The sequence below is a fragment of the Mus caroli genome, chromosome 10 (assembly GCF_900094665.2).
Source record: "Mus caroli chromosome 10, CAROLI_EIJ_v1.1, whole genome shotgun sequence".
NCBI lineage: Eukaryota > Metazoa > Chordata > Mammalia > Rodentia > Muridae > Mus > Mus caroli.
The window spans coordinates 16159049-16178114 of record NC_034579.1 but is presented as its reverse complement, the minus strand read 5'-3'; the positions used below and the strand labels follow the sequence as shown (position 1 = coordinate 16178114).

The 19066-nt window shown below is 45.9% G+C and overlaps 1 protein-coding gene across 1 annotated transcript in view; it reads right to left on the bottom strand.

Moving 5' to 3' along the window:
- Positions 1–19066, bottom strand: part of Map3k5 (mitogen-activated protein kinase kinase kinase 5) — a 195453-nt gene that overhangs the window by 13656 nt on the left and 162731 nt on the right. The window contains exons 20-25 of the mRNA XM_021174435.2: positions 16814–16991; positions 15952–15972; positions 9543–9720; positions 9282–9450; positions 2766–2951; positions 119–224 (exon numbers count right to left, since the gene is read on the bottom strand). Coding sequence (XP_021030094.1) covers positions 119–224; positions 2766–2951; positions 9282–9450; positions 9543–9720; positions 15952–15972; positions 16814–16991 — 838 coding nt within the window. The remainder of the gene's footprint in view (positions 1–118; positions 225–2765; positions 2952–9281; positions 9451–9542; positions 9721–15951; positions 15973–16813; positions 16992–19066) is intronic.

Sequence of the window (19066 nt, the reverse complement as noted above, 5' to 3'; positions counted from 1 at the left end):
AAAAAAAAAAAAAAAAAAAAAAAACACTGAAGAAAACCAGAAATGAAATGGCAGAGGCAGACCAACCCAGAGTATACAAGCACTAATTATCTTTGCACAGTAAGTAAATAGCTCTGACCTGGAACCAGAATGGTAATCGCTGTCTGCACAGCCTTTCGGATGATGCTGTCCAGGGCGAACATCCAGTGTGGCTTGATGTTATGATTCCGAAGAACTTTATTGACCTGGAAAGACAGCGACCTTTAGTCTATGTTAATTTTCTACATTATTTATTACTATTTTTCTCTTCCTGCAAGGGGTGTGTGTGTGTGTGCGTGTGTGTGTGTGCGTGTGTGTTTATATGCATGGGCATATGCATGAGGAAGAGGAAAAGGAAGAGGAAGGCTACAGTTGTGGCACTTAGAACAGCTGTAGAAAGTGTAAAAGCAGGGAGAGTCCAAGAGGTTTTCAATAGACGATTCCCACCCTGCCAGGTCCTGACCACCATGTAACACAGACAAAGCCTGAGCACATCCACGATTTGGAAAAATCAAGGGAAGAGAGTACAAATTAGCATCCACGCACGACCTGCACCTTGGCAAATCTGATCTTTTTCTTCTTTTCCTGCAACTGTTGCTGATGCTGATACAGGGGAATAATCTGCTAGAATATTCCAGAAAGCTCAGTCACATAAAAAAAGATTGTTGTAAAGATAACTTTTTACTATGACTGGTAAAGGTCGCACCCATTTAAACAGTTATACACCCTACCATTCTGTCCTACTGTGAAGCACACAGAATATAAGACTTCCAATGTTAATCATTTGTATTTGCTCAGATGAGTCTTAATAATATAAAATTAGTGATTTCAACCACCTGAGGCACTATGTACCCCCATGTTATTGTGTGAAGGTCCTCGCCATCCATCCTTAGGGCTCTTTCTCATACAGAATTGGAACTCGGGACTCAGTCAGATCTAAGTTCTCACCCAACAGTGCTGCACACCTGACCTGCTTCCATCCCTGTGGTCTGTGCTCCGGGAACCTCCCCAAAGTCAGAGGATGAATTCTCTGGTCATTTTGAAAGACCATCCCGTTTGACCTAGCATGACATCCCTAGGACTCATCTACATTTACAACCTGTGCCAGAATTTCCTTTTTAAAGGTTGAACAGAATTCCCTTAACATCTGGATTGGGTCATTCTTCCCGGTTCACAATGTCACCTATGTAAGCTGCGGTTAGAGAACCAGGTGGAAGCTGGAAAATGGTGGCTGAGCTCCAAACTCATGCCAAGAGTCAGAACGACAGCTGCTCAGTCTTTCCCTTGGTCCAGCCTCAGTCTGTCTCCTAAACGACCCGGTTTAGGAGAGAGCCGGCCTGAGGCCTTTCTCATAGCAGTTGCTCCCAAGGAAATGAGCTACTCCTTGGACCTCACTTGCTCCAGGGAATTCTTTCAGAGTGAGCTTGCAGTACCTCCATTTCTTAAATGGATCTGCCTGCTTATGTGTCTAACTTAGGACATGGGAGTATTTCAAGTGTGAATCCTTTATAGCCATAGCCTGCCTGCACATCCCCTCATCACACAGCGTATTACTCAGTGCCGCATTACACAGCATATTACCCAACAAGAGCACTCGACAGGCCAGGAGTAAAACTGGGGTGAGCGAGTTGCATGACTATGTCTGACCTGGGCCCAAGGCCTAGGATTACAGCTAACTAGCTCTCACTCTGAATTCTCCAGCCAATTCACTCCGCTCCCCAACCTCTTGCCCAGAAGCCGATGTGTGGGCAGGCACAAATCAGCTACATCGTTGCACTCGATGGCAGATGGCTGGGTTGCCATAGTTGCAGTGCAAGCATGCCTTAGCATTTAATATTAGTGGCAGGCGCTGCTTTGATTCTCTAAGACCTCGGTCCAGTCAGGAGAATCTTGTTCCTGTTCATCATACAGCAGAAAGACCAAGTAGTTTCCACTCAGAACACCAGTGACTGTGGAAGGATGAAGATTCAGTTTGGAATGGAGGATTGTTTCTTGTTTCATAGACAAATGTCAAGAAACTACCTAACACAGGAGTAATACATTACAAGTTAATATTAAAAATTTAAATAAAACCATACAGTGCAATTTTATATTTGCATAACAGGCACCATCCAGATATTTTTTCCTGCCTCCCATACCTTGTGTGTCTGAGAGTGGCTTATAAAGGTCTATTTTGAATCAGACTTGCAGAATAACTTCTAGTTTGTCTTGCATAAGACTGTCAGCGATCTCTCATTAGATCTCGGGTAGTTTCCACTCACCAACTGCCTGTTTTCCAAAATATATTTATGGTGGGAAAATAGTGGATATTTACGAAATGAACTTGTTAAGAATGTCCTATATGGAAACCAGAGAAAAGTCTTGGGGGCTGAGGGGAGAGAGATCACCATTTCAACAGTGAGCATTCCCAGGTGTAACAGTGCATTTCTCTCAGTGGCCACTAGATGGCACCTCTTGTTCAGCATTACAAAACATGACTAATGTGCACTATGCTTTAGAGGCCAACACATGATCCTAAGGAGAAACCCAGCCTTGGGAATGAATGTCTGTAAGTCTTGCTGTTTCCCATGGTGGTTCAGCTGTGTGGGTCTCTTACCTTTGAGGGAACTCAATAAATACCTCACATCTGTCATCCGAAGAGAATGCAGTTTACGAGTAAATGAGAGGGAACAGAATTTGAATTGTATCCCATTTCTATAACCGACACTGAGCAGAGTTTGTGGGGAAATGGTGGCCCACGCACTTACCGCATCCTGGAAGCCAAAGAGGACCACCTGCACCTGGCTGATGCCGTGGCTGTCGAAGTCCAGCTCCAGCTTGAGCTTGGACAGTGTAGTGGCTATGATTTTTCGGTCAGTGGACCTCACAAACTCTCTGAGGCTCGAGATGAGGGTTGTGATGTGTTCCCACTTTAGTTTAGGCTCTTCAGCACCCTGAAAATAAAACCCCACAGGGCCTCAGTCACTCTGTACTCCACGCGAGCTCCCCCTTCTCGGAGCCTTTTCTCAGAAGACCTGAGCTCTGAGAGGCCTTCCCCTAATGACAAAGAACATGCTTTGAACTCCGCGGCTCCCTTAGTAGCCATCACTGCTGCCAGAAGTAACCAGTCTTTGGAGAAACAGCCTTACGCCCACGCTGGTCGGTAGCCAGGGCACATTTGGGCTGTGCCCAGATGGGGATAGGTTGAGGCGGTGAGAATCCTGCTCTTGGGAATTTTAATTGGACAGAGGGGCATGGAGCCATGGAATCTTAATCTCCAAGTCTGCCTGCAGAAAGGTCACAACCCAGGGTCAGGGGTGCACCCAAGGACACAGGAGTAGATGCAGGGGAGTTGAGAATGACAATGGGTAGGGAAAGAGAAGATAGAACAGAGACGAACAGCACAAGACCAGCAGCAGCCAAGCAAGAGCAAAGATGGGAGGAACCGTGGAGCTCTCAGTCTTCCGGACTCACACACCATGGTTCTCTAGGCCAGGCTCAGCCGGGTACCAGCCGGCTACCTCTCTCCTGGCTGTGTGTATCTATCAAAAGGTGTGCCTGGCCCTTTCATGGCCTTTAAAGTCAATTCCCTGTCGTAAAAGGGGCCAGGTTAGACACGACCATTGAAACCCCACCTTAACAACAACTGGGTAATCAGTTATAAAAAACGAACCAAGGAAACTTTCACATATTTAAATAGACCTCTCTTTCAAAGTGATTTTTATTTTATTTTATTTTATAATGTGAGCAAGGCACACTGAGCCTGTAAAGAAAACCTAATCCTCATTAAACTTCAAGATTTTTTATTAAGCTAATTTCTAGTTCATACTACATTTTCTAACTGTATTATTAAAATTAAGTTTCTTCACCAGACCAATAAAATTCCCATCATTAGAATTCCATGAAAAATTTCAAAACACACCCTCACCTTCTCCACATATATTCTTGATTTAGGAGCTTGGTCCCCTGTTTAAGTTCTCATGAGAAAAGTCTAAATTGAAAGGCCTAAAGGCTGTCATTAAAGAAACATTTGACAATTACACTGAGAACAATTACACTCTTTATTTTTTTCTCACCACAAACTAAATGACAGCCAGAGGGAAGATTCACAGGCGACTTCCTAACACCAGGAAAATATCAGGAGAGCGAACTGCTAGGAGAGCAAACATTTATTTTTGACATCAGGTTTGTCTTCAAAACAACAGCAACAGCAGCAGCAGCAGCAGCAGCAGCAGCAGCAGCAGCAACAACAACAACATGTTGCCTGGATGCGCGTGTGGCTGTCCTACACAAGCGCGGTCTCTACCCTGGGAAATGCTTCCCGTCCAGGCTACCACATCTGCTTAGTCATCATCATTTCTGTCCTAACTCCCGCCCCTCTGTGTCAGCTCATTCAAGGGCTTTTCTTTCTGAGAGAGCATGTTCCGCAGGGTAAACCTGCCTCAGAACAATGGCAGCATTCGACAGTGAGCCTTTCCCACAAATTCAGCATTCACAGCTTTCCTGCAAAAGTCCTCTCTAGCCTTGTGTGCACAGGGGTGTGTGTGTGTGTGTGTGTGTTATATGCAGCTATGCACACATGCTAAGGCCACAAGCAGATATTGGGCTATCTTCCTCTCTTACTCGCTGCCTTATTACAAGGTCTCTCAATGATCTCCAAGGATCTTCCATCTCCCCTTGGGCTGGGGTTCTAGACCTGCCCTGCCACACTCAGCTTTTTATGAGTGCTAGAGATTTGGATTTGAACTCTGCTCCTCGTTTTCACAGAAAGTGTTCTTGTCCATCGAACCCTCTCCCTATCCTTTATTCCTTAAACTGTCAGCGATTTGTGAAAGGTGAGATACAGTTTAAAGAAGTTAAACTGTAATCAATAAAAACTGGGGCCAGGGAGAACCTATCACTCGTGTAAAGAGGGGGTCTTGTCTTCACTTGCCTGTAACCCCAGCATCGTGAGGCAGAGACTGGTGGATCCCGAGAGCGCACTGGCCAGTCAGCCTAGCTGAGAGAGCAAGCTTCCGGGTCAGTGAGAGACACGGTCTTAGGTTAGTAAGTCAGAGAGTAACAGAGGAAGACAAAGGCCAGTCTCTGACCTCCACATGTGCATGCACCTGCACACTTGTGTGCATGCAACATACACCCCATAATATACTTCGGAACACACAACACACACATACGAGATACACACACCCAAAAATTAAAAGAAAGCTTTTCATGGGTTAATATACTAAGGGCCTAACCAATCATCAATAATTCCCTTTGGGTTTGTTCTGGAGTGTAGAATGAAATGTAAATATTTCTCTAGAAAGGTTTAAAAACATTAAGAAAATAATGTCTACATAGAAAGGATTGTGATCAAGGTGCAGGATGTGAAACTCTCAGAGAATCAATAAAAACGTTATGTGTGGGGCGGGGGAGAAATTATTTCTCTCTGGTTGTTGAATAAAAAAAGAAACTAGGTAACTATTATTAGCTTGGTTGGCGGTAATAAGTTCGCATTTGTACAGTGTTTTTTTTTTTTTTATTTTGACCTAAATTTCCCATGACTCAGTGACTCCTGTCAGCGATGTCATGAGGCTTTGTCTAGCACGTGAAGCAGCTCAGGCTCTGAGGAGGTCAGTATCTTACTCAGATGGCACAGCCTTGAAGTGATGGAGCCAGGACTCTTGACTAAGGCAAACCCAAACGTAATCCAAGCTCCTAACTATGTGTCCCCCTTGCCACAAGCTGGAACATCAGCCGTAAACTGGAGTAAGACCTGTTCTGCCACCAAGTCACCATGTGGTGCGACAGATGGACGTCCCTGTAAGGAATCCACAGTGTCCTGAACAGTGCAGCCCACCGCTGGCATCTGAGCATTTGGGTGTGATTCTGGCTGGCAGTTTCGGGTACTCCAAGAGCTTCTTGGTGTCCAAGGCCTTCTTTCTAAGGCTGCCCTGGACTTGGGTCCTCCATCTTTTCTCTCATAGGAAACATTCCAGTGAGCTTTATTTAAAAATGTAGATAATCCACTGAAAATAATCTAGTAAAAAATCCTCAAATTTTAGGGATTTCATAATAAACCATAGCCCAGTGGTAGAACGCGTGCTTGAGATATTCCAGACCCAGGTTTAATCCCACAAGTGTATTCGGTAACCAGAATTTCAGCAGTTACAGAAATGACTGTCTTGGAAAATGGAGCTACAGTGAGGACCCAGTCAGTGGAGCCACAGTCCATCAGGAGTCAAAGAAACAAAACAAAACAAAACAAACAAGACCACATCTTCTGCCCTGGAAAGCTGTACCTTTTTGGAATGTGGCTAATTTAGACAATTCCTGACCTAAAAGTAAATATCATAAACTCACGGCCATCATCGAAGCCTTCATCCCAGCGTGGATAATAGTGGCCTTCCACCCCTGCCTTTCCATTTGCAGTCTGAGGTTAAGACTATCCACCCTGGAGCCAGACTGCATCAATCCCAACTCCATCTTTCATGGGTGCATGGCTTCGGAACCTACACAAGCCCTCTATGTATTGCTTTCTTCAGATGGAAAAGATGGTTGCTAATAGGAGTACCCTTTAGTCCTGCCATCCTGGAGACTGAATGAGTACACATATAGATAATGACCTGAGGGACTATGTGCGGTGGTTACAATGTATCTAATAGCTAACAGTTCTCCTCTTCCTCCTCCTTCTTTTCTCCTCCTCCTCTTCCTTTTTCTCCTCTTTCTTATCCTTCTTCTGCTCCTCCTGGTCCTCCTCCTCCTCTTTTGCTACAAAGTCAACTTTGGTGAGATAGAGTTATAGTTTGTTCACTGAGGTATCCCCTGCATGTGGAACAGACCTGGTGTGATGGTTTATATATGCTCAGCCCAGGGAGTGGCACTATTAAAAGGTATGGCCCTGTTAGAATAGGTGTGGTCCTGTTGGAGTAGGTGTGTCACTATGGGTATGGGCTATAAAACCCTCATCCTAGCTGCCTGGAAGCAGTCTCCTCATAGCAGCCTTCAGATGAAGACACAGAACTCTCAGCATTGCTGTACCATGCCTGACTGAACTCTGTCATGCTCCCTCCTTGATGATAATGGACTGAATCTCTGAACCTGTAAGCCAGCCCCAACTAGATGTTGTCCTTTGTAAGACTTGCACTGGTCATGGTGTCTGTTCACAGCAGTAAAACCCTAACTAGGACACCTGGCATTCAGCAGATGGACAGTGTTTGCTGAATGACTGCATGAACTGCAAGTCATGCATCCGTTCCCTCCATCCAACCTTGGTTCCCTGTATCTCAATCTGTCCTATTCTCTGTTCCTGAACGATCCGCATGGGCACACCTAGCCTCTCTGGCAACTACCCCTTACCTCAAGGCCTGCCTGCCTTCTCAGGCCACAACACCTGTTTCCTGGGCCTCATGGTCACCGTGGTCCTTATCTGAGACAGCTTTCTATTAGGACCACAGTCGGCCTCCTTCAGAAAGTACTGACGGCATTCTCTTAAGCTCTCCCTGCAGCCAGAGCCTTTACTGGCACACACACATTACTCTTCTTATGAGATCCAAAAGGTGGATACTAGGGAATTCTTATGGTGACAGAATGTTCAGGCTCAGGGAACAGCACAGAAGCCTAGTATGGCTGACAAGATGCAGCTGGAGCTGAACAGTAAGTGCCAAGAAAGAGAACTTGGCTCCCCATCTGTCCTGATGGAAGACAAGGTCAGGCCAAGAGAGGAACAGAGCTGTGTGCAGTCCATACTGCCACAGCCACCAGCAGTTCACAGTGACTTCGGGGCACTGATAATAGAGGATGACAGATGCCATGCTGAGGATTTGCTATGTCTATGGGAGTGAAGCGCACATTTGCAAGAGCTCCAAGCTGTGGCCTACCTGCTGGAACTGAGGGAATCTTATTATGTCAGGCATAAATAAGGATGGGGTCTAATCCACCTGGACTGGGGTGCTCGTGCACAGAGAGCAGGGCATCTTGGGATACTGAGTGGGAGATGGTCATTCATTCCCAGAAGACAGTAAATATGCTGGCCTTGCACTCTGAGCCTCCAGAACTTCAAGGAAACACATTTCTGCTGAGTGAGACATCCAGTTTGTGGCATTTTGCCCTGGCAAGCTAACGTACCACGCAAAATAGTTTCTTTGGCAAGGTGTTTGGTTGGTTGGTTTGTCTGTTCTTCGTCTAGTAACTCTAACATACTACACAGTTGCTCACAGCTGCCCCCCACTTCCTGTGTGAATTTGGTGACCTCATAAGCTAGGGTTCCACCTGCTAATGTTTCCAGTGATCAGAGGGACAGCTGATAGGCAGACTTGCGCTTATGCCAAAACAGCAATTCATGAGGCTTAACCTTTGTTTACCAACCCAGTGAATGAGCAGCAGAACTGTGTAGGCTGCTGCGTGTGCCGTCCAGGTACTGTACGGACACTAATCAAGTCCCACACACTAACTTGTCAATAAAGCAGTACACCTGCGATTGCTGCTGTGGTCTACTAGAGCCAAGATTCTACTACCTCAAGGGGGACTGCAAACCCCTTAATTCCATCAGCTCCTCTCTGAAATATACAAGAATAGGAAGGAAGGGAGGAGTGAAGGAGGAAGAAGAGTGGAAGAAGGGAGCACGGAGAATGGGATGAAGGACAGATGGACGAATGGACAGAGGAAGGAAGGGAGAAGGAGGGGTGGGGTGGGGATGGAGAGCAACCAGCAAGAAAAAGAGTGAACCACATTGCTTTCAGTGTACAACAATTTGTATTGTTTCCTCATGGGAGGGCTATAATAATAATAATAATAATTATTATTATTTTGCAAAATAAGGTTCCTTATGTAGCCCAGGGTGGGCTAGAACTAACCATCTCCATGCCTCAGCCTCGCAGGTGCTAAGACACTCAGCATATAGTAGGTTTGTCTCATAAGTATTACAGCCTTCTCACACACTTCCAAACCTCCTAGACAACTCCAGGCTGTATGCACACAGGTAAAAATCGGTAGCATTTGGCCGGGGTGTGGTGTGGTGCACCTGTAGCCCCACCTAATCAGGAAGTAGAGTAGGGGCAGGGGTGGTGGTGGGGGAAGCACACGCCTTTAATCCCAGCACTAGGGAGGCAGAAGTAGGCCAGTCTCCAAGTTCAAGGCCAGCCTGGTCTACAGAGAGAGTTCCAGGACAGTTGGGGTTACACAAAAAAACCCTGTCTTGAAAACAAACAAACAACACCAAAAAGATTAAATAAAATTTACAAAACAACACAACAACAACAACATCCTATGTAAATCTTCAGGAAGGGGTGTCCAGGAAGCTTTACCTGGGCCAGAGATTCCATTAGGTTCCTTACAACCTTGTCCTGGTCTTCGGTCAGGATTCTGTGAAGGGTAGCTCGCCTCTCACTATCTTTTCTCAGCATAAAAAAGCCCGAGTCTTTCTCTTCAGGGGATGGGGGCGCACTGTGATCTTCAAAATTTTCATCTGGAATGCTGTAATAATGGATACAACATAAGTCAGGGTCTCCTTGCAGAGTGACAGTCCACAGGGTATGTCTTTGGGCACAAACAAGTCAGCTCTTTACCCCAGGAACAATGTCCGTATCCCTTTCCCGTCCTTTTCTCCACAGGACTTAGCTCTGGCTTTGAAGGAGAAGGGGTCCGCCTTCAGCTCTGTATCAGGAGAAACAGAGCCATACTCGCTACTGCTGCTGGTGTCTTCTACCAGGACAGGAACCGGCAGGGAGATGCTTCTAAGATACTCTGTGATAGGAGGGAGGGAGGGAGGGAGGGAGGGAGGGAGGGAGAGAGAGAGAGAGAGAGAGAGAGAGAGGGAGAGAGAGAGATTACACTTACTGGCATGTCTGTAAAAGAGATCAGTACCCTTTGCCATGCCCATGACTGGATAGATCGTGCTGTGTAAGAAGCTGATCATGTGATCGCTGACCCTGCTTCATTCAAAATACCATAGGTAGGTGGGCAAGGGTTTCTTGGACCCTGAAAGGAACATCCCCCAGGCTGCAGGCTCAGCAAGTCCTGGGTTCCCATTTTAACTGATGACTTAAATTGACATCTACAGGTCTCATTTCCCACATGTACAAACAGAATGAGATGCACAATTTAAAACATTAAAGCTACGTCCTCACAGGCGTGAAGGTCCACCTTAGCATCTGTGGCCACCTTGGAAACAGGAAGGAATGAGATGCTGTGGTTCTGAGCAACAGGTGCTAACCCTGCTTCACCTAAGACAAACATGCTGACTGCCACAGGTCACGGCAGGAGGAGGCACACAAAAAAGCATTCTTTGCTTTAAAAAAAAAAAAAAAAGTTTTTGAAACCAAGAGACCTCTAAGGCCCTCCCTCCCTAGCTGCCAGACACGAATCCCACTGCAAACACATGAGGCTGCATTGCATTGCTGGAGACTAAGATGGATTATCGCATAGTAGGAGCTCCCTACATTTCATTCCAAACTGTTTTAAAGACAGTACATTTTGCCAGAAACATCTTTAATGCCTCAACATTACAAACATCTCTTACTAAAAATAAGACAAGTGTAAAGTTATTTTAAAAAAGCATGCATGGTTGCTTGGAAACCTCTTTTTACTTAATTTCTCTCAAGCTGGGTTGAGCTGAACTCGACCGAGTCTCAAAGACAGTGGATAATCAGTTTAGCAGGGGCTCCTCTTTCCTTGTTCCCCACTATTGCAAGTTATCCATCGTTGCTGGGGTGCTGGCTACCGACCACCAGACAAACACCCACATCGTGATCACGCACTCTTCTCTCTGGTTTACAAACACCCAAAAGTAGGGCGACCATCCTAGCTTCCCTTCTGTTATAAAGAAATGTCCTGGCAGAAAACGCCTAGGTGAGAAAGGGTTTACCTTAGTCCACAGTTCTAAAATCCATCACTTCAGGGACCAAGCCAGGACCCAAGCCAGGGCATGGTGATGCTCTCATGGTTGGGTCTTCACACCAATCAAGACAGCCTCCTGTAGACGTGCGCCTAACAGCCAACCTGATCTAACAATTCCTCATTAAGACATTCTTGGGGTTGGGGGAGCAGATTCTAGACTGTGTTAAGTTGACAAGTAAAACCAACAACAGGACTTTTATTTTTCCTTTGGCTTCTCCAGGTACTTTTAGGTTGAAGACGTATACGTGCACTCGCGTGTGTGTGCGTGTGTGTGTGTGTGTGTGTGTGTGTGTGTGTGAGTAAATGGTGTATGCTGCGCATGGAGCTAAAGAAAATATAAAAGAAACTATGCTATGATATTAACATACTTCTTTCTAGAAGATACAATTTAGGGTGAAAACATTTTCCAATTTTTCTACACTAAGCAAGTATTTTGTATGTGCAGGCAGGTATACATGTGTTTGCAAATGTGTATACATGTGTTTCTGCATATGTGCAGGGCCCAAAGGCAAACTCCAGAATTGTTTCCCAGGCACTATATGTTTATATTAAATATAAATATATTTATATATTAAATATATTACATAAATATATATTTTTCATGTGTATATATATATGTGTATACACACACACACACACACACACACACACACATATACTGCCATGCTTCCCGCCTTGATGATAATGGATTGAACCTTTGACCCTCTAAGCCAGTCCCAATTAAATGTTTTTCTTTATAAGAGTTTCCTTGGACATGGTGTCTCTTCACAGCAATGGAAATCCTAACTAAGACAAGTAGCAAAAGGCTTTGGTAAGAACTTGATTGAGCTAGGCACAGGCTGTAATCTCAGCACTTGGGATACCTAGGCAGGAGAAGGCCAAGACTCAGCAAGGCAGGGCAGCTATGAATTTATAAATCAGTAAGACTCTACCTTCCCCAATAAGGAAGGAATCAGCACCATGATCACTTGAATTTCAAAAGCAGAACTGGTATCTTGGGAATGAATGGATCAATAGTGTTTGTACTACCAGCCAAGATGTTCCTATCTTGTGCTTCTGTCAATGTATTCATGTGATGCACATGGACGCCTGTCTACAGAGAGGGAGCAAGGCCTTCCTTCATCCTGCTTTTTACCTCTCTGGACTCGTTGGGTGGTCTGAGTAGCCAGCACTGAGAAAGCCTTTGTCTTGTGGGTTTTAAGGTAACTGATTACCTAAAAGGAGGCCTCCTGGGGTAAAAGTCTACATGTTTAAAGGCAGAACCCAGGGCCTGTCAATCATCTTATAAAGGACTTCTGTGGACACCATGTATAGTCCTGGTTCATCCTCAGCCTGAGAAGTCAACCCATGGACATGATTCTAAATTGCTTCTCTTGTTAAGCCCAGCCTTGTGAAAAATCAAAATGTTTCCAAGGTTTCTGTTCTCTAAAAATTAATATATTATTTACATATCATGATGAGAAAGAATACAAGCTGAAGGGGGGAGTCTCTCTAGCAGACAAGGGGCATTTATTTGATTATTCAACCTGCAAAGTGAACAAGGCAATTGGGTTTGAGTGGCGCTCAGAAGAAGTTTGGGTCAGAGGTGTGACCTCAGTCACAGTGATTTCAATGTGATTGAAAATAAGGAGAGCTATAGTTTAGGGGAAGGTAATGCCCCCTTCCCAGATACCAATATTTCATAGGAAGGGGAGAGAGAAGCACCAGCAATGGGGAATGACTGAGGTTCAGCCATGGGATGAGAGCACAGCTGGGTGAGGCATCAGAGAGACCCAGACGTGGCTGAAACAAGACAAAACCGGCTTTCAGGCAAGAAAGCTCTGAGAACTGGGGAGAGCTGAGAAAGTTCCGGTTGGATTTAGCTCCATGGGCCTCAATGGCGAGTTTAGTCACAGAGGGTTCAGAGGTCAAGTGGGAGGGCAAGTACTAGACTGCCAGGAATAGCAAGCAGAGAAGACCTGGGCATAGTGAACTTGCAGACATGAATCCGTGATGGTGGAGAGGGAAAAAACACAGCACTAGGCCAGGGGATGTCTGAAGAGGACCCGTTCATGACAGAAGCCACCAGAGGCATGCATATGTGACGTAGACCAGAGGGGTAGGCTGGGTGGAAAGGACCTGCCTGGGATCCTGGCCTCTGATGGATGTTGACTGTCATTAAGGCTAGGAAGAAGAACACAGTATTGGGTGTCCATTTAAAGGCTTATGGAGGATCCATGCTAGATTGTTCAGGTTGCTTTCTCGTGTCCTGGAGCTCTGCAGGCCTTGAAGAGCACGGATACCTAGATCCCAGCTCAACAGGGGATTCTGGGCTCTCAGGCTGTGGTACAGGAGCTGGCTGCGGAAATCTGAAGAGGCTGAATGGGCCATGTCACCTCAGAGGTGTGTCTCTAGAGAAGGATCTGCATTGCTGAGTTCTAGGGGTTAATGGAAAAGTGTGTGAGTCCCCAATCCTCTAAAGGCAAGCTTTCTCAGAAGGCCAGGGTTGGCTGGGGAAGGGGCAGGTGGCCCCACCTGTGGATGGGACCCAGGTTGCTAAGAATTCCCATCTAGAGGAAGAAGGGGTGCTATCTCAAAGAAATTAGCCATGTTCTTACTTGTGGAAGGTGGGGATTTGTTGGATGCAATTTCCATGAGGAAATCGCAGATTAGAACAGGGGCAACAGGCACCTTCTAGGTTCCCCACGCAGACAATGTAGGGACAAAGCTGCCCTCTAACACAAAGCCTCCTACCCAGTTAGCCTGCCTGCCTCTAATTTCTCAAGCCTTGGTGAACAGCCCCCACCCCTTAGCTGTTCTAACTGCTGCCTGAGCTTCCTCAAGAGAATGGGAGCCTAGGCTGCACTTCCAGACCATGGGAAGGGCCAGGCATTTTAATGACTAGCAAACACCCATTAGTCCAGGTAGAAGGATCTCAGCCGGAGTCACTTCTATATACTGAGCATTTGCCACTAACTCCTCTTATGTTAAATGAATAGTACCATTGAACCAATGACATTAAATAAATAGGCTATCCTCCATCCAGCAATGAGAATGATGACTGGTTTCACCATCCAACATGGTAGCTGGAAGCCTCGGGTGAGTATTTACATTATCATTTCAATAAAAGACGAGTGCCTCAGCCATAGGCACCATTTTGGAGTGTGAGTCAACCACATAGGGTCTGGTGGCTGACGTCCCGGATGGTGAAGTCAGGACATTTCAGTTATAAGAAAATTATGGACTCAGGGCTGGTTGCTGACACCATTCCAGATCAAACTCTTTTCCTGCTCTCTGCCCCTCTTGGCTAATTCTTTAGTATTTGGTGACAAGCCCCCTTGGGATCCAGTCCTGAACACCTTGTCCACCTTTGTCCTCTGCGCACATGCTAACCACCATAGTAGTACTAAGCCACCATGTGCCTGGTAGGGGAGTGTCTGTGCTCTACCCAGAAATCGGCATATGACCTATAAAATACACCCAAGGGAAGAGGGTAATGAAAGGTTTTCTGTCATGTGGAAAACCCAGTCATGGTCATAGACATAATGGAATGGAGGCCACAGAAACCCTGGAGAACAGTGAGGTGAGGTGGTACTTTTGCTCCTGGTTTAGGTTAGCACACGTGTCTTACTTGTTCGTTGGGGACATAGGGGATGCCCCTTCCTTCGAGAGCAACTTTATCCAGGTAAGGGGGTAGATTAGGGAGGAATCATCTCTGGCAGGGGGGAACTCAAAGAGAATTCAGGAGGGCTGAGGAAGTTCTAACAGGAAAACTCTGAGGGCACTGAGGGAAAGAACAGGGACCTGCAGGCTATGGGAACCATCGTGGACAGCCTCTGGAGAAGCCGGTGCTGAGTACAGGAGGCCTGCAGCAGTAAGAACACTCGCAACTGCCTTCAAAGTGTGTGGCCATGGTCTCATCTCCTTCTCAAGAGCAGGTGTCTGGGCCCCTCCCTGGGAGAGTAAGTCATGTTCAAGGCCACTCAGTGCACAGGGGAACCCACGTCTGATCCCAACACCCATCCACTGACTCTAAAGATCTCAAGGTCTTATAATAGCTTACCTAGAGCTAGACTATAAAGCTAGGGCAGAGTTTAAATCCCTGCACAACTACCCTGAACGCAGAGGGAGGGGACACGGGAGCCACAGCTGACTCGCAGAGATAACCTGAAACCTCACGTTCAGTTGAGGCACATGCTCACTGAGCAGACTGGGAGTAGAAGTGACCACAGTTAAGTTCACGGAAGTTAACGTATACAGTTGGGAAAGGTTTCTCTCAAGTGAAAGCCACAGCCTGTGGAAGGGACCAAACGATGCCAGACGGAGAGGCTGGGCACAGCTCCAACTCTCCTATAGGACATTAGTATAGTCTCAGAACCAACTCTGGGAAGTAAGCAGCACAGAGTGACATCTAAAATAAGCTTTTGTATGTCACGTATAAAAAAAAAAATAGGCCGAGGGATCAGAACTGACTTCTGTGCAAAGTAGAGTGCTCAGCAAGCCAAGGAGCCCTGAGGGGTCTCTCCTGAGCAAATTCAGGAGCTGCTTTCCACATCCCAGGATGCCTGTGGAGGGAGAAAGGAGGCAGCACCGCATTCCTGTCTCCAAGCCCCCAACTCAGAAGGAAAGCAGTGACGGGAGAAAGCCTGGTGAATGGAGAGCCTGGTGAAGGGGCCTCTACTCTAGGCTGACTGGCTCTGAGGCACCCTAACAGCCTGCTGAGACCTGCTGGTGCTAACTTCCTGTTGCAATGGACATTAAAGCGCTCACACTCCCGCCAACCACGCACCCACAGCCATGCACTGCTCCTTATTACTCTCTGAAATGCTTTAGTTGACATGAGAGCAAACTCAACATCTCTGTTACGATCTGCAAAAGCTAACCCAATGAGACAAAGCCACACCTCTTCGCCCACGAGAGTACAGTATACGTCTTAAGATTCCCAAAGAAGGTATATGATATTGACACTCCACTCTCCCCCTCCCCCAAATAAACTAAATAGCCAACTGGCTCCTAGAAAAAAGGTAGCTAAGACAAGTAAGGCCAGCATCACACTTTGCCGGTTCTCAGGTCAGTGGGCAAATGGAGAACCCGACTCACCATTCGATCCAGTGGAGAGAGCTGTGGGAAAAAGCAAACAGTGTGTATCAGCTTTGCTGTTAGACTGGGCAGTACACAAAACCTGAGCGCTTGATAGGGGTCAATGCGGTTTCCTGCTGTCCAACTGCCCATCCTTATCCAAGATAAGCACCCAAACACTGGGTCAAGTGGATTTTTTACCCCATCTTATCTTATCTTTTCTTTTCTTTCTTTCATTCTCTCTCTCTCTCTCTCTTCTTTTCTTTTCTTTTCTTTCTTTCTCTTTCTTTCTCTCTCTCTCTCTCTTTCTCTTTGTCTTTCTTCCTTCCTTCCTTCCTGAGATAAGTTATGGACTCACTGACAAAATTCGCTTATAATTTACACTTCCATTTTAATTGTTGCTAGCAACCAGACCACCTGTATTCCTTCCTCCTTTCTTCCATCTTTGGCAACTGTTCAGAAATACAGTCTCTGGGAGGTCGCAGGTATTTTCTACTTCCTACAATTAAAAGGCTTCATTACCTAGATGTTTGGAAATTTAATAGTTTTGTTACAGCCAGTGGTCCATTAGTGGCAATGTGGAGTTTCAACCCTGAAGGACTAGGGTTACCTCTTTCACCCTGTAACCTTTATTTCTCAATGCTAGAGAGTACTAGAGGCTGATACAGTAACTATTCTCTATGTGCTGGAAGTTCATTATGGAGGAGGCCCCAGCATTTGTGAAATGGATAGTAACATGACTTGCCAAATGCCAGAAAGCAATGTGCTGTTTACACCGCTCTCCAGTGAGCCAGTAAATGGGTGTTTACTTATGGAAACATTTTTCCATTTAAAAGCTTTAGATTCAGAAACCGACCCACACCCTCTTTGTTTAACAACTTACCCGAAAGTTTGGGTTGTGTCTTTTTCTTTTTGCTGGACACTTTTAAGAACTCGTCAATAAGCAAGTCATTAGCACAGGCTCTCTTGTCAGGGTCTGGTTCAAAACACTTCAGTATGAACGCCTTGGCCTCCGCAGACATGGACTCTGGGATCTCCGGGTGGACCTTAAACATCCCCACCTAAAGCAAAAGCAGATGCACGCTGAGCCTCCTAATGTTCTCTTCCCTCATCCCCTCCCGCACCTCGCCCCTTTTCTTCCTCTCCTCTCAGTGCTTCCCAAGGCTTCATGCATCAAGTGCCCTGACACAAGCTGTATACCCAGCCGTTTCTCCAGGTGGTCTGAGATGTGCTTTCTGCAGATTACAGGAAACTGACAGCCTGCTTACGTAGCTTTAGCAATGGTGCAGGAAGCGTAACTAGCTGAAGACTTACACAGTACAGAGTAATAAGACATTCCTCCCAAACCCAAGGACACTTTAATATACTCTGTACACATGCGTGCACACACACACACACACACACACACACCGAGCTGCTCAGGATAGCCATAGCAGGCACTGGGCTGGAGATTTTCCATTTATGGACGTCACAGAATCCTCTCAGGAACTTGGTGAATTAACTATTGTCCCTCTTACACCCACGAGGAAAACAAGGCTTCAGAAAGAAGCACCTTGATTTGTTTTGCTTAAAGCCCATGTTCTTTCCCCTACTGCATAATTTGTAAGTACTTCCCCATCTTAAATCACCAATGTTAAGAAATATTTAAAAGCACTTTAAAATTAAAGCCTATTTTATATCACAGTTAGAATCTACTTCTATTAGTATTCCAAAGGTCAGGGGCAGGTGAGATGGATCATTTAAAAGCACGTGACAGGTGAGCCTGAGAACCTGATGTTTGGTCCCTGGGGCCCAAGGTGGAAGAGACAATCCTCTGGCTTTCGCATGCACAACAGAGAGTGTGCATACACACACTCATGCTCTCTCACACGTACTGTACAACTCAATGAGGTTTTCATGTATTTTTATATACAAATGTATCCTAATAAATAATAATATATTTATAATAAATATATACCCTTTATGTTAAAGATAATTCTAGGTGCTTTGCACAGATGATCTCTCATATTCCTCAAAATTTTCCTGTGAGAGAAACGGTTTTTCTCCTCATTCTGTACCTACTGATAAGGAGGTTCATTAATTTGCCCAATGTCCCAAATATCCCGACCCTATTGGAGCCTGTATCAGAACATGGTCAATCAGTGTCAGAGGCTCTATGTTCTGGCCCGAGACGGTATCGCTTCCCAGGAACAGTGGAGGCTGCTGTTAACCAATAATTACTGCATTATGGATAATGAAACAGCATTTTACAGGGAAGCTGTAGAGAATGGAGAGAGAGCAGCTGAGAGAGAGGGGGGCAGGGAGGGGGAGGGGGAGGGGAGGAGGAGGGGGAGGGAGAAAGAAAATCCTGCATCTCACAGTTCCTACAGGCTTGGTCAGCACTGTGGGTTTTCAATTTTTGTTTGTTTTCCCAAAAGTGCTGTCGGTGGAGCTTAGAGCTAGGGACTAGGGACAAGGGACAGAACTCAAGGAGTCTCCTATGTGCACTCTTCATTTTCATATGAGCTTCTCAACAGGTGTAAAGTGGATCACACTTGGTACAAACGTGGACGGTATGAAAGTATCCCAGGGCCCCTGGCAAGAAGCAGAGGCATGAGGGCTGAGGGTGACAGTCATGCTCAGCAGTCCCTGTGCTCCAGGGCAGGAACAGGAACTTCCTGGGAGCCAGGCAGCCTGGCTGGGAGGACTGTAGGGTCACTGCCTTGTCCAGACCTCTGCTGTCCAAATCTCAGGCCTATATATCTCTATATCACTGCCCTCTGCACTGGGGTGGGGTAGGGGTGTGTTCTTACTTCCCAAAATTACTTATGGGAAAACCGACTGAAAGAACAGACCTAAGAAAATAAAGTTGGTTTACTTAAGACGGTAATTACTCCCTTTATAACAATGGATTCTTTAAACATTTGCAGTAGAGAAATGAGGAAAACAGTTTAATTTTTAAGTAGATTTAAATGTGGTTTTGTGAACTTTTTTTTGTGTTCGTATGTGTGTGCATGTGCACGTATGTGTGTGCATGTGCACGTATGTGTATGTGTGAGGTGCTATGGATTGTATGTGTGTGCATGTGCTCGTATGTGTGTGCATGTGCACGTATGTGTATGTGTGAGGTGCTATGGATTGTATGTGTGTGCATGTG